We start from the raw sequence: 13,883 nt of genomic DNA on the forward strand, positions 1-13,883 counted from the left end.
CTCACCTGAGGTGTCCTTAGGACTTTTGGTACTACTTCATCAACTGCACTGTAAAAACACAGAGCAGTGAGTTTTTGCATTGTGGCTTGTGTGTACGATGACATTCTATAGGTGACAGCCATTTTGCTTCTTATCTGGGTTTAGAGTAGGCACTGAGGGAAAATGGCTGCTGACAACTCAGTAATTGAGCCCAGGTGTGTGCAGTAAAAGTCAACTGAGGGATATAAGAGCTGTAAACGAAGGAAGGCAGGGAACGGTAAGAGAGACTTAAGTGATTTTAATGGTACACAGTCTAGATTATGCTCCTTTATTGTTTGTGTCCGGTTTTGCGGGGATAACAAGACTTTGTCTGTCCTACATTAATAATAATAATAATAATAATAATAATAATAATAATAATAATAATAATTGCTTACACTTATATATTGCTTTTCTGGACACTCCACTCAAAACGCTTTCACAGGAAATGGGGACTCCTCTCTACCACCACCAACGTGCAGCATCCACCTGGATGATTAGGCACAGAGCACTGACTTAAAGACCAGACAGATCTCCAATTTGTTATGTTGTTTTCTTGTGGTGTCAACTACGTAACCTTGTGTAGTAAAAACTGTTTAAGATCCTGAAAGAAGGCTTTTTTCATGACAGTTTTTTTTTCTCCCAGGAGATGGCAAACTGATACCTGATTTTCCTAATGAACCTTACATGAAGACAAGTGAAAGAGCCCTGGTCTCTGCTGGGAACACTATTGTGGTTGTTTAAAATAAGCCCTTCAGACTACTGCCTGTGTTTTAACAGCAACCCACCCCTTTTAATTTCTTCTTTTGTAGTAGCTGTACTATATGGTAGAGTACCACTCATCTTCTCTTGAGAAAATAAAAAAATTGTTCCTGTAGGGAGCTCAATGGGTGTGGATTACATCTGTAAAAGGATATATACTGACAGGACAATGCAAAAATGCAAATTAGAATTTCACCTAGTCTGGCAAATCATCTCTCCCAAGAGCATAGAAGAGCTGCCAGTGAGAGCAGATCTCTGTGGCTTCCTGCCAATGTCACGGTCTCTGAGCATTGTCTCCACCTGCAGGTGATTGTGTGGCAGTGCAGGGGGTGTTGGCTGTGCAGGAAGTCTCAAGGCAGGGGGGATTTTGCTATTTAGGATGGCCGCAGTCACATGACACAGACAGCTGCTGTCTGCCAGACTCCTGAATTAGCTCAAGATGGAGGCTGGCATTCACAAATAAGATTTGTTAGTCCCTTGGCTTGAGATGAAATTACAGTGTTATTTTATGCCTGTGCAAACAAAACTTAAAGACACTGTATTTGACAACACAGATAAGGAAAAATGACGGGAGTAGGGCTAAGATAGTTTTGAATGCCTGGGGTTATCCTACAGCTACTAGGATCTGAGAGGGAGGGTTTTTTCAGTTGTAGTTTTGGGATTATGAATGAATGCAGGTTAAGGGGAAGGCTAAAGTGTATTTCTTACCTGCTGTATTGTATTGCCATTTAGTGAAGCAGGGCACTGCTTACCTGTGACAGTTTCGTTGTTCCAGATTGTGTCAGTGAGATATCGCCGGGAGTGTGATGTTGTTTGACCTGCTGAAATTAACAGCAGAATAATGTCAAGGACAAGCAGGCAATATCACACAAATATCACACCTGAAGAAGGGTCCACGGCCGAAACGTTGTGTTCTCTTTCTTCTTTTTTTCAGCATGGAATAAACCTATTACTTGTTCCAATATCACACAAGCCTGTGGTCATGAGGAAGAGGGCTAGAGCCTTGGTGTTCAACTGCTGTTCAGCCCCAAAAGTTAAACAGCTTGCTCTGTTCACAGGAGACCTGTTCTATAAAGAAGAACTAATGGATAGGGAACTCCATAAATGCTGAGGTGACAGTCTTCAATCACTCTGCAGTAGCATGGCTGGCACATCAAAAACCTATGTGTTCCTTGGCGCACCAAAACCCCCCCTCAGGAAGAAAACAGAGAGACCCTGCAGTCCCGAGAAAGATGCCCCTGGACAGTGGCAGAGAATGCAGCTCCGGTTTCAATTAGGGAGGCTGAATTCTGCCCCAGAGTCGACAGAAGGGGAGTCTGGAGTGTTTGGGGCTGGGAGCAGCGCACACTGCCGTGTGCTGAGCGATTGTCACTGGCTGGATAAGGTCAGCACCACAGAGAGCGCCTCTTCGGCAAAGGCCAAGGGGTTGGATTGCGTAAGCCTTGCCAACCACGTTTTGCATAGACTGAGCATCGGAGCAGACAAAACCCTCAACAATCCTACCAGTTTTTCAGGAAGTGGAAGAGACCAAGAGGAAGTGCATCTTCTAGGGGAGCAAGGGGCCAGTCCCTCAGAGAGTCCGGAATCCCAGGTCACCAGCAGACTGCAAGAATCGCCTCCTGCGGCCGTCAGGGAATATCTGGATAGCTGCTTCCCTGCTCACAGACAAGGCCCTGAGGCCAAGAGAGTCGTGCCAGGCTTGTCTCTGGAGACAGAGTACCTCAGCGTGTGCACTGTGAGCCAGGCTGTGCTGCTGAAGGGACAGATAGGTGCAGAGGTGGGAGTCAAAGGGGGGGACAAGGTGGGATGTGCCTCCGAACACACTTCAGAGACCATCTCAGGCAGCTCCCTGGAGCTGTACAGCCCATGGAGCGATGTGAATCCAGTGGTGCAGGGAACTCTCAGGGGTTCTGTGGAACTCTTTGACACCCTGAGTGAACAACAGAAGGAAGGGGGAGTAGTGATAGAGGCCAGATCTGTAGGGCTTCTCTGCTCTCAGGGCACTTCCTTTGCCAAGAGGAACAGGGACTTGGATCAAGAGGCCTCAGAACAGACAGCCCCACACTCCAGGTTCCCTTTATCTATATCTCCAGGCTCCCCTGTCTCCAAGAAGAGCAGAGTGGCCTCGCCTGATGACGAGGCCTGCGCACACCAAGGACAGACAAGGAGCAGAGCTGGCTCGCTCACCACAACCCTCCTGAGCAGATGTGTGGACAGGGGAAAGCACTATCGCGTCCTGGTGGGTGTGCTGCACCCCTGCCATCTGAAGGAGATCAAAGTCAAATCTGGGTTCTCTGCAGGCTCCATGGTTCCCCTAGCAACCATTGTTGTAACTGACCAGTCAGGAGCCAAGATGAAGGTGGTCTTGTGGAGGACTAAGGCATTCTGGGCCCTGACTGTGTACCCAGGAGACCTGCTGTTGATCACAGGTAACAAACTGGCCTCCTGTCTCCGATTCATATTCAGCAGCTTGAGCATATCCAGTATTAATAAAGGAGGTAGACCTTTAAAAGTTCATACTTGAATTGTGCAACAGTATGCTTTCCATTAAGGAAAGCTAGTACTTATTTATATCTAAAATGCCACAATTGTCAATCGTATTGAGCCTGTACAAACTGTTCTCTTCCTACAGCTTTTCATCATCTCCATTATTATTAAATTCAAAGCTGTCAGTGTTCATATTGTGGACTTATTATAACTTCATGGTCTGCTTTTAAGAAAAAGATGGCCATTTTCGCAACATTTCTTTTTATATTTCTGAAGTCGACTTCACATTAAGTGGAAAATACCTGTTTCCCGGTTGTTGCAATGTGTATGAGTGTAGGTGTGCATGTGAGGCAGCATGTTTGTGAACAAGACTTAATCATCAACTTCAAGCCTCTCATCAGACTCCAACACACTTCCTTTTCGATACCTTGCTACTTTCAGCCACTTCCACCCAGTTCAGCCACGCCTGTGTGTCAGCTCTCTGACAACCAAAGGATGGAAATTCAGCAGTATCCTTGCATGAGGCATTTTACACGTAGAAGGCTGATCTACTGTATATACACATTTTTATTATGCAAGTCCTGTCAGGTTAAAATGAGCAGCCATGATCAAGTGCTAAAGAACATATGACAGGACAGGCACATATACCACACTAAGCGATGTCCTGTGTGTTGTTGCAAGCCCAGGAGCAATTGCCCATGCAAAAGGCTGTAATTTGTATAGGAAGTGGTTATATAAACCTTGGCAATTCCAAGATTTTTGGAGATTCACTATAAGACAAATACAGGGGTCATGGCCTGCACCTTGACCAGCTTTGTCAGAGGGTCTCCACCGTAAATAGTCCAGCTGTCACACACAAGAGGAAGGGAAGTGACAACAGGCGGACCTCAGGTGATTCAATTCAGGCAGTGGATGGGTCTCTGGTTTTTGAAGGTGTAGCACTGTGCAGGTTGTACTGTGTGACTGTGCTCTGTGTGGCAGACCTGACTGTCAGTGAAGACCGGTGGAGGGGTGAGTTGGTACTGCAGTCTACCTACACCAGCACACTGTTGAATCTGGGCCAGGCCTCCCCCAGCCTTCAGCTGCAAGGTGAGTGTCAGCCCCTCGTGCCATCCTCAGAGGGGACCTGCCCCTGTGTTAGTATTCCATGTGGCCAGTTCTTCATAATTCATCAGGAAATGTCAAATAACATGTTACCCTTCCTGCTGTCTTAGCTTTTTTTCTGAAGGACTTTCTTTCTATCTTTGAAATGTCTCTTTTGACATTTTCTATTGTTTTGAAGTTTCTGATCCGGTACTGATCAGAAACTTCAAAACAATGGTCTGAGGTGTATGTGTAAATAAAACAATCCTCTCTCTAAAAAAGGACGAAGGAAATGTTGATTCCATGGTGAAAAGAAACAAAGAGTGAAATGCACAATATTTGAGCTGTAGTGATGTGATACAATATGTTAACCTTTACTTTTCCATTTAAGTGATCATTCTATCACTCCTATTATATAAGCATTTTTAGTACCACTCATTGAGACTGCATCTAGTTCCTGAAGCCTTAACATGGTTCTTTTCTAAAGTTAAATACATTTAATTTTTAACATAACAAGAAGGAAGTAAGCAGAGCACAAAGAATTAGCATGAAACCAGACTTACATTTAAATAACAATTCAGTTTAAAGCTTCTTTATGTTAACATACTGTATAGTATATATGTTTCCACACAGTTGTGTTTAGTGAAGATAGGATGGAATACGTGGTTGCAATTCACTAAGATGTGTAGTAGTTTCATTTAAATAACAAGGGATGTCAGTATCAACTGACTGGCCATAATCTCCTTCCTTTCCTGTAAAGACATTCAGACATAATGCCAGGAGGATGAATATCAAACAAGAATCCATATCCTCAAATCCAATTCCAAGGAGGACATGATCACAATTTTCAGCACATATTCATATACAGATAATAGCATAGTATCACAGTTACAGTATAGTATCTGGGATTATGGCATAGTATTTATTAATAATAAATTGTATTAACTAAACCTCTTCCAATTCGTTTTTGGTCTAACTCTTCTGATTTTGGAACTCACAAATATCCTGCCTTTATGAGGCAATGTCTTAAAAGTAAGAATGATGACGTTGCACATGGATCTTTACTTTGTAGTACATCCATCCATTTTCTTAGACATCATCCAATTGAGCAACAGTGACAGAGTGTTTTCTTCACCCTACAGTGCCAGAGAGTGTGGAAGGTGGCATCCTGGAGGAGCTCCATAGCCACCTGAGGGAGAAACATCCCTCTCTGCTGTTTCTCCCTCTTCGTGTCCCCCAGAGCCCTCGAACAATCCTCTACACCTGTTTGAGTGCATTGCGCCCTGACACGCTGGTGCACGCCCTGCTGCAGGTCACGGACACCTCCCTGATCAGAGGTATGCAGCTGTCTCCCCTTACTCTTGTTCTCACTGCCTAAAGATAACACAGCCAGTCAGTGCTACAAGGCACAACCAAATTACAGTGAGCACCGAAACCCACAAATACACTCCACGGTGTTGGTGCCTGCTACATTTTGTGCTGGGTACTCTGTCGCAGCCTGCAGCCTGACACACCTCTCCCTGATGCCAGCATGTTTGTTTTGAGTGGTTACCATGGAAATTGCACCCTCCCTGACCACAGTGGAGTCACCGCAGTAATTATATGGACATACAATTGCTCATTTATGTTTTCCTTGGTCAGATTAATGGGGAATCCCTGCTGAAAGAAATGGTTGTGACTGGAGTGACAGCCATTTCTTTCAGCAGGGATTCCCCAGTAATCTGACCAAGGAAAACATAAATGAGAAATAGTATACCCATATAATTACTGCCGCATAAGAGGTCCTCAAACATGCAGTACAAATAGATATAGTACTGTGAAAAACACTGAATTTTGCAGATACAGTATGTATTTCCAGGGACCCATTGCATTGTCTCGGAGGACCCCAGGTCCAGAACAGGCCTCCTCAGACTTGCACAAGCCTTTATTGATTTTCTATCATGCTTAGACATTTCTTAATCTGCTCTCAAACACTTGGTTTAGAAATAGCTTGCTGTGGAGGTGCTATCAGTACATACTATGTTTAATAAAACTGTGGATTCTTTATCTGGACAGCTAATAAGCGATGACACATATATTTAACACTCCTATTATACAAGCATTTTTAGTACCAAGCACCTAGTCATTGAAATTAATTTTGACAATGAGGGGAGCTCCAAAACCTAGTGCTAATACTGAATTTAAACTCTAACCTACTTTCCCAGAGCTGAAAAGTATAAGAATCTAAAAACAGGTTACAGATACATTGTGGCCATTTTGGTATGTTTTTTTATTACCAAAGGTAGGACTGAGCCATTCATTAATTTGAGATAAACTTCTGTAATCGAGCGTTGGTCCCCACGGCAGGACTGTAATTTATTTGGTGAATACAAAATTCTTGAGCCAAGCAATGATCCAGCTGTTTGAAAGGTGTGTAGTCTTCCACAGAGGAGTCTGTGGATGGAACAGTCCTCTAGGTTGTGCTGGATAGTTTGCTCCACACAGGAACAAAGAGGGCTGTACTGATTCCTGTCTATAGAGGCTGGCAAGACATGGACCATGACCAGTACCCAGGCATACCCAGTTAACCTAATGGTCTGACTAGCAGACCATTAAATTTTAAGAAAAGCTTTAGGAGAGGAGCTTGGAAGAAGTCTGAGTCCCAGAGACAGGAAAATAAACAAAAACCACATCACTGCCAGACCAGCACCCTGAATATCCCAACTAAGTTTTAAGGGCCTAATAGCAGCCAAGCGCAGGCTCATTAAAGTCTGTGCTGCCCAACACACTGCTGATAAAATCTAAATACAGAAAACCCACACTGGAATAGAAGAGGACTGTAATGTCTGAGTCTCTGTCTGCATTGCTGCAGAGGTGCAGGGCTGTAGTTTCCGTCTCTCTGTCTGCACTGCTGCAGAGTTGCAGTGCTGTAATTTCTGTGTCTCTGTCTGCACTTCTGCAGAGGTGCAGGGCTCCACCAGGAGAGGTGCAGTGAAGAAGGCAGTGCTGACTGTGAAGCAGGGTGATGACCAGCAGGGGGTGCTGGTACTATGGGGCTCCGCCATAGCCTGGCTGCAGCAGATCAACAGAAACAGAGGTGAGATGAGGCAGACTGAGCTAGAGTGAGATGTTCAAGATTATCAATGAATAACACTTGCATGGCAATCTGGGCTTGTTTGGCTAATTATGCTTTAAGCTCAGATCAGATTCATTGTGTGTTTAAGGTATTGGCTATTAAAGGTCCTAGATGGTACTACAGTACATAACAAATTCAAATCAATTTTTAAATCTCAGATTGTGTTTTTCTTTTTCATGATACTTTTGAGAGTTTTGAAATGACAGATACCTGCGCAATGATGGGAAGTGCATTCTGGCTCAGGGTGCTCTCTGTTCCCCAGTTCTGTGGTGACACTCACATGAGCAGTGCTAGGTGTGTGAGCCCAGGTAGAATTTCTGTGTGTTTGATTCCTGCTGTCGCTCCTCAGGTGCAGTATTGGATTTCCGGGTGCTACTAGTGAGGAGTAATACCACATCAGGGGCTATGGAGCTTCATTCCACACCTTGGGGTTCCTGTGAACCCCTCTTTCCCAGTGACAAGAGAGCATTGGAGTTCCACAGGCAGGCTCACCCAGGTCAAGCCTTGGCCATCCTGAAGCTGGACCTCCACACTCTGTTGTCTCAGAAATACACAGGTGAGGGGCTTTCAGTGTACTGAAATAGTTCTGGGTGATGAATAGTTACAAGGGGATCTGCATCATGGTGCATTCTGAACTCCTCATTCTGGTTTGAGGTCATTCAAAAGGTCTGTGCACAAATGAAATACGAAAATAAGACTTCTTTTTTTTAGAAAAAAGCTAGATCAATGGCCTAGATGGCCTAGAAGAGAGAAAGAAAGGGAATGTGAAGAAATTTCAAGCACACTAAGTAATAGATTTTCCATTAAAAGAGATTAGGTAGCAGAGTGTAGTGGTAAAAAGGACTCTCACATCAACAGGAATTCATAACATTTACAGATTTATTTGCCACAGTTGTTTCAGAGACAGCTCAACTTGCTCTCAATCTCCAGGCTTCATTTGAGAGATCACTTTTCTCCAAACCTAAACAATTGACAATGCATTGGAGCCACTGTAGGAGATAGCTACAGGATGGAAGTTTTCAATAGCTTATGTAAAAGTGGAGTTATCATTTACTTCTAATGTTTTGATAGCAGAAACAAGTGATCTTGAGTATCTGGCTTCTTACAGTCCTCCTCTTCCTCCTTACACAGATCATTAATTTATACCACAAAGTGCAGTTTAACCCTCTGACTGCTCTTCTTTCATGAATCCCTTCATACAGCACATAGCAGAGGCAGGTGAAACTGCAGTACATGTCTATTTTGAACAGTCTGGCAGTCATGCCACATTACAGCATTGACATGCCTTGTTGTTTGTATCCCAGGAGACGTGGAGGTCAAATGTCAAATCGCAGGGCTGCAGTTTCAGTGCGGGAGCTCCCAGAATGTGTCATTGCAAATGAATGGCCACACCCCCCTGCAGAGAATCCTGAATGCTATCTCTGAGGACATCACCTTCATGGGCTGTGCGAGATGTGGCTCTGAGCTGGGCACAGACAGAAATGGGATTTATAGTCCCTGTTACCCCTGCCTGCCACACACTGCTGTCAAACGCTACTACAGGTCTGAACTACTGTAGCATCTTGTAATACCAGCTCTCAGATTTTACTGCATTGCTCTTCGTTACTGGCATTTATTTCTTCAACTTTCATTTTACACAAATAATCTGGTTTCTCGTCATATTGTGTACATCTGTCACTTTTCCTTATATACAGTTAGCCCTCAGTTGCATCCTGACTATGCAGTGCTTTCTTAGGTGCTAGATCTAATTGAATACTGGAATTTCCCATTAACATTTCCACCCACCTGGCCCAAATCTTCTATTTGACCATTAACAGTACATCAGGCTCTCCATGTGACCTTATACTGCTGCCTTTTTGTTTGCTCTTTTGTGTGCAGGGTGTTTTGCCTCATTGCCAGTTTATTAATTTTATAACCCCAGTGAAGCCTTGTACACACTGTCTGATGAGCTGTGCTCTGTCGGTCCTGACCCAGGCCAGCCCTGTTGACAGTGAAGGATGGGGACTGTGAGCTTTGTGTCCAGGTGCCTCCAGTTCTTGTGCAGAAGATCCTGTTGAATATGCCTCCTGAGCTGCCCAGCAAGATTGTCGGTAGGATCCCTCTACACACAGACCTATTGTACTCTCCCTCAATACTGTACACTGGTGCTCTCTTCCTCTTAGTTCAGGGTCAAGGCACATGTAGCAACATGAATGCAACATAGTTAGTTCCCCATTGTAATATAAGCTAAGTCTTCTCATTTTAATACCCTTGTACTCTTTATCTGCAAACTCTCTCTAATCCATTCCCCTCTCCACTTTTCCATCTACCCATATCTATCTACCAGGTCCATCTTCTGACAGGACATTTGGACAGGTGGTGGCTGACACATGCTACTCTCTGCTTTCAAACCCTTCCAACTACTGCCTGACGCTCCGAAGCCACTTCCAGCTGGATGAAAACAGTATCCCCATTGGACAGGACTTTCTCCTAATCAGCCTGTGTCCTCTGCTCTAAGTCCCAATCAAGTTCCCATTCAATGGACATGTCTATACCGAGACCCCACCCCAATCCTGTGTCTATTCAGAGGTGGCTTATCATAATTGAGTACCAACAAAAGATACAATATGAATACTATACATAAATGCACAGGACACTGGGTAGCTCTAAAGCCTGTTTATCACACTTGTTCAAATGGCCCATAATCCACAAGATCTTGACACAGAATATGGGTTTAAAACCACTTTTCAACTGAAAGAGGTCAGTGCTTAATATACAGTATAACGTCTGCTAGTTTGATAGTTACTTGATGGCCATCCAGGTATCCATATAAAGCAAACCTTGCTCCGGCAAACAAGTCCTTAACAACAGAAGAGGTAAAAGATGATCTTCTTCGAATACCTCACTAGCTCTTCATGCAGATGGAGGCTGCAGTAGAATGAGACCTTCAATTATTTCTTCACAATTAAAGATGTCACTTACAGGTGTCTCCCAACCCCAGCACATTCTCCCAATCCTGTGGCGATCAGCAAATGGTGACAGGAGCAGGATAGTGACGTCTGGAAGCTCCTAGTCCTGACTTGGCATAGGTCTTGATCAAGCACTTGGGTTGAGGCAGAAGCTTCCTATGTTAGGATCAAATAAATTCTTTTTGGAATCCCGAAGGTTGACATACTTATTCTACATGGTGTTTCAACTCCAGAGCGAGGAGAGATTCCTGTCTCTGGAAAGGGACTACTGGCAAGGAAGGAGCTGGAAACGTCAACTCCAATAGCACTCTTCACTTTTCCAAATGCTCAGAGCAAAACTATCATTGCCTATACCCTACCTCACCAGAAAAACAGACAAAATATCCTGGTAAAATCCACATTCCTAACACTTTGTCATCATCAACATGTGTAATAATGTCCACATCACCAGAGCAATGACAGGAGCTCATGACTACTGCACCACTCACTTAGAAGTTCAGTTATGTCCATCAAATTGGCTCCCAAATGTTGCCTGCAGAAAGAGTCGTGTGCACAGATAATCAATGCACTGAAAAATCCATACAAAAGAGGGAGCTTTCAAGAATGCATAATGGGAAAAGCTCAGTCCTTAGCCAATAACAGAAAAATATGTTCATACCTATTGGGAAGACCTCAAGAGAAATATCAATGTCAACAGACACTTTAATATTATACCAGAAAAAAAAAACAGATTTGTTGAACCAAGTGATCAATAAGCTTATTGTTTATAAAGTGCATGAATTTCTGTGCAGGGCAAAGACCTCAACTGGAGGTCAACAAACTGGCTCACATCCAAACAAAGGTGGAGGATCAAAGAGGCTATGACAGGAAGAATGGGTGGAGGAGGAAATGTTTTTTCACTGCCACAGGGACTGCTTACAGCCCAAGTGTATGGTTCCTAATCTAAAAGTATTGGAAGTACTTTCATTTTGGAACTGGTAAACAATTTAGAAGCCTGGTTAGTATATTTAGGAAGGTAAATGAAGAAGTCGAGTTGGTGCTTAGACAAAACAAGTCTTCTGTTTTGTTTTGTTTTTTGTTTTTGTTGGAATTGTTTAAATAAACCCCGAATCATTTTTTATCTGTGTTGAAGTGGAGTCTTTAATGTGCAGAGTTCACTAAGGCACACTACCTGAAACAGGAATATTTCACATATCGTACAACAGCTAATTAGAGGTGATTGTGGATGTAGGTGGACTGACCTACTTTCAGCAGCAAGTAAACATTATATATTATATATAATTATATGTATATTATATACATAACATTGTGTATTAGCCACCAGCCATATCACCCTGCAACTCACAACTGGCAACCCACTGAAGCTAAGTAGGTGTGAGCCTGGTCAGTACCTGGATGGGAGACCACCTGGGAAAAACTAAGGTTGCTGCTGGAAGAGGTGTTAGTGGGGCCAGCAGGGGGCGCTCACCCTGCGGTCCATGTGGGTCCTAATGCCCCAGTATAGTGATGGGGACACTATATTGTAAACAGGTGCCGTCCTTCGGATGAGATGTAAAACCGAGGTCCTGACTCTGTGGTCATTAAAAATCCCAGGGCATTTCTTGAAAAGTGTAGGGGTGTAACCCCGTCATCCTGGCCAAATTTGCCATCGGCCCTTACCAATAATGGCCTGTAAGCAATTATTATTATATATAACATTATACAGTATGTATTATAAGTATGCTGATATTGCAATACTGGTGACGTTCACTGGGTTGATCAATTTCACGAATGGCTGAATAGTTCATAGCCAGATGCAGTCACAGCCAGAATGGCGGAGGCTGATAACTTGAAAACACCTTGTAACCTATAGTTTTTTATATATATTTTTTAAATATCTGGCAATGTCTGGCTATATCTTTGTTAAAGTGTGTTGTAGTGGTGAGAGTGCAGAGCTGCATCAGTGTGAGGTTTTTTGTTTTCTTTGCTGTGTTTCGACAGTGGTTTGCATGTATTGCCTATGTTGTAACACTAGGTGGAGTAGAAGCTTCAGTATTGTCAACGAAGGGCCATATGAGACACTGCAGAGCTGCGACGATGAAAACAAAGTTTCTTCAGTCAGGAGTTCTCCTGTTATTGTGGACAAATGTGTCCCCTCGTAGACCTTGACCTTGGGATCAACTTCTGCAGTTGCAAAGTCGGGAATATTTGCTATTTTGTATTCATGTCAATCCATAAAATGGTCAGGTCTAAGAAGCATCATCAAAATAAAATGCTGTATGTTATTGAATTATGTGCCCAAAGTGAATTCTTTAAGATGTTGTGACTATTGAAGTGTCTAGATATAATGGTTAACACCTGACATTTCCAGTTCTTGGGAGCTTCAAATTAGGAGATATTTGCTGAGCTGTAGGGGGCTGAGATTCAGTGATCAAAGCAATTGTAAAATTAATCTTGGTTTACCTTAGTTAATTAATTTCTTGGTAAATCATTAAGAGTGCCATCAGCTGTCTAGGAACACAGCATGATACATACAAGGGAACAGAGAAGAGGACAGAGGACGAGGGAAAAGGGGAGGGACAAGAGATAGAGGAGAGGAGAGGAAGACAGAAGGCGAGAGGCTCTTGTCCAGATCATCCATAAAGACCAGAAGTTAACTGTTTGAACCTTATTAAGAGAGCTTGTTGTTAAGAACTTAGATTTCCTAGGAATTCCTCGGTTAAAAATGACCTCTCCTGGTGGCATTTGTAGAATGGAGAGATACTGTAGTTTCCCATTGAAGCATCTTGGTTTACAGAGAGAGAGATTTAACTGTAGGTCATATTCTGATTAGTTTAGTAGGCAACTTTATCTTATTTTAGTCTTTGTAGGTATTACATCAGAATTGTATACTTGGTAGCAGTCTGGGGTTTTTCTGGGTGGTCAGGGCATAAGCCTCTGGGATGCTTTTTTTAGAAATGTGTACATAGCGTAGCTTGTATGTCTTCTTTAGTGTGTCATTATCATTATTAATAAATATGTGTTTAGCCCAGTGTGCCTGAATTGTTACTCTTTTCCCCAAAGCTGTGCCATAGAACAAAGAACCGGAGTCTGTCTAATTATACCTACAGTAACACTCAGGTATATATTGTGAAAATATATTTACAATTAGGGGGTTATGGTTATTAGTTTTAATTATCAATTAATCTGATCATTCATTTCTGATATTTTTCTAGCTTCTTAACTAGGAAATGTATTAGAAATTATATTTTAATATTTGTAACAATCTGAATTTCATCTACACAAATTATACCAAGTGAAGTTGCTACTTATGAATGGAAAGAGTTAGTCCTGCATTGAGTAGCCCTGCCATTAGCAAATTGCACACTGCATAATTTTGAAGACTTTTAAGGAAACAGAACTCATGCATGGATTCCTTAAGGAACTGCAAATATAGGGCGCTCTCCAAAACTGGACAGCAAAGATGAGTGAACCAGTTCCAAGAGGCAGAT

General features: G+C 42.9%; 1 protein-coding gene across 7 annotated transcripts in view; it reads left to right on the forward strand.

Annotated features, from left to right (window-relative positions):
- Positions 1–11,531, forward strand: part of shld2 (shieldin complex subunit 2) — a 34,454-nt gene extending 22,923 nt beyond the window's left edge. For 4 of the 7 annotated variants that reach the window (XM_015347863.2, XM_069189299.1, XM_069189300.1 and 1 more), the window contains 8 exons: positions 1,715–3,209; positions 4,249–4,356; positions 5,493–5,687; positions 7,292–7,426; positions 7,815–8,021; positions 8,770–9,007; positions 9,440–9,555; positions 9,792–11,531. In XM_015347863.2, coding sequence (XP_015203349.2) covers positions 1,922–3,209; positions 4,249–4,356; positions 5,493–5,687; positions 7,292–7,426; positions 7,815–8,021; positions 8,770–9,007; positions 9,440–9,555; positions 9,792–9,961 — 2,457 coding nt within the window. In that variant the 5' untranslated portion in view covers positions 1,715–1,921 and the 3' untranslated portion in view covers positions 9,962–11,531. Of the gene's footprint in view, positions 1–378; positions 3,210–4,248; positions 4,357–5,492; positions 5,688–7,291; positions 7,427–7,814; positions 8,022–8,769; positions 9,008–9,439; positions 9,556–9,791 lie in introns of those variants that run through there. The other 3 variants (XM_015347864.2, XM_015347866.2, XM_069189301.1) reach the window with 2 other exon arrangements.
- The last annotated feature ends 2,352 nt before the right edge of the window (positions 11,532–13,883 follow it).

Source organism: Lepisosteus oculatus, chromosome 4 (assembly GCF_040954835.1).
Source record: "Lepisosteus oculatus isolate fLepOcu1 chromosome 4, fLepOcu1.hap2, whole genome shotgun sequence".
Taxonomy (NCBI): Eukaryota; Metazoa; Chordata; class Actinopteri; order Semionotiformes; family Lepisosteidae; genus Lepisosteus; species Lepisosteus oculatus.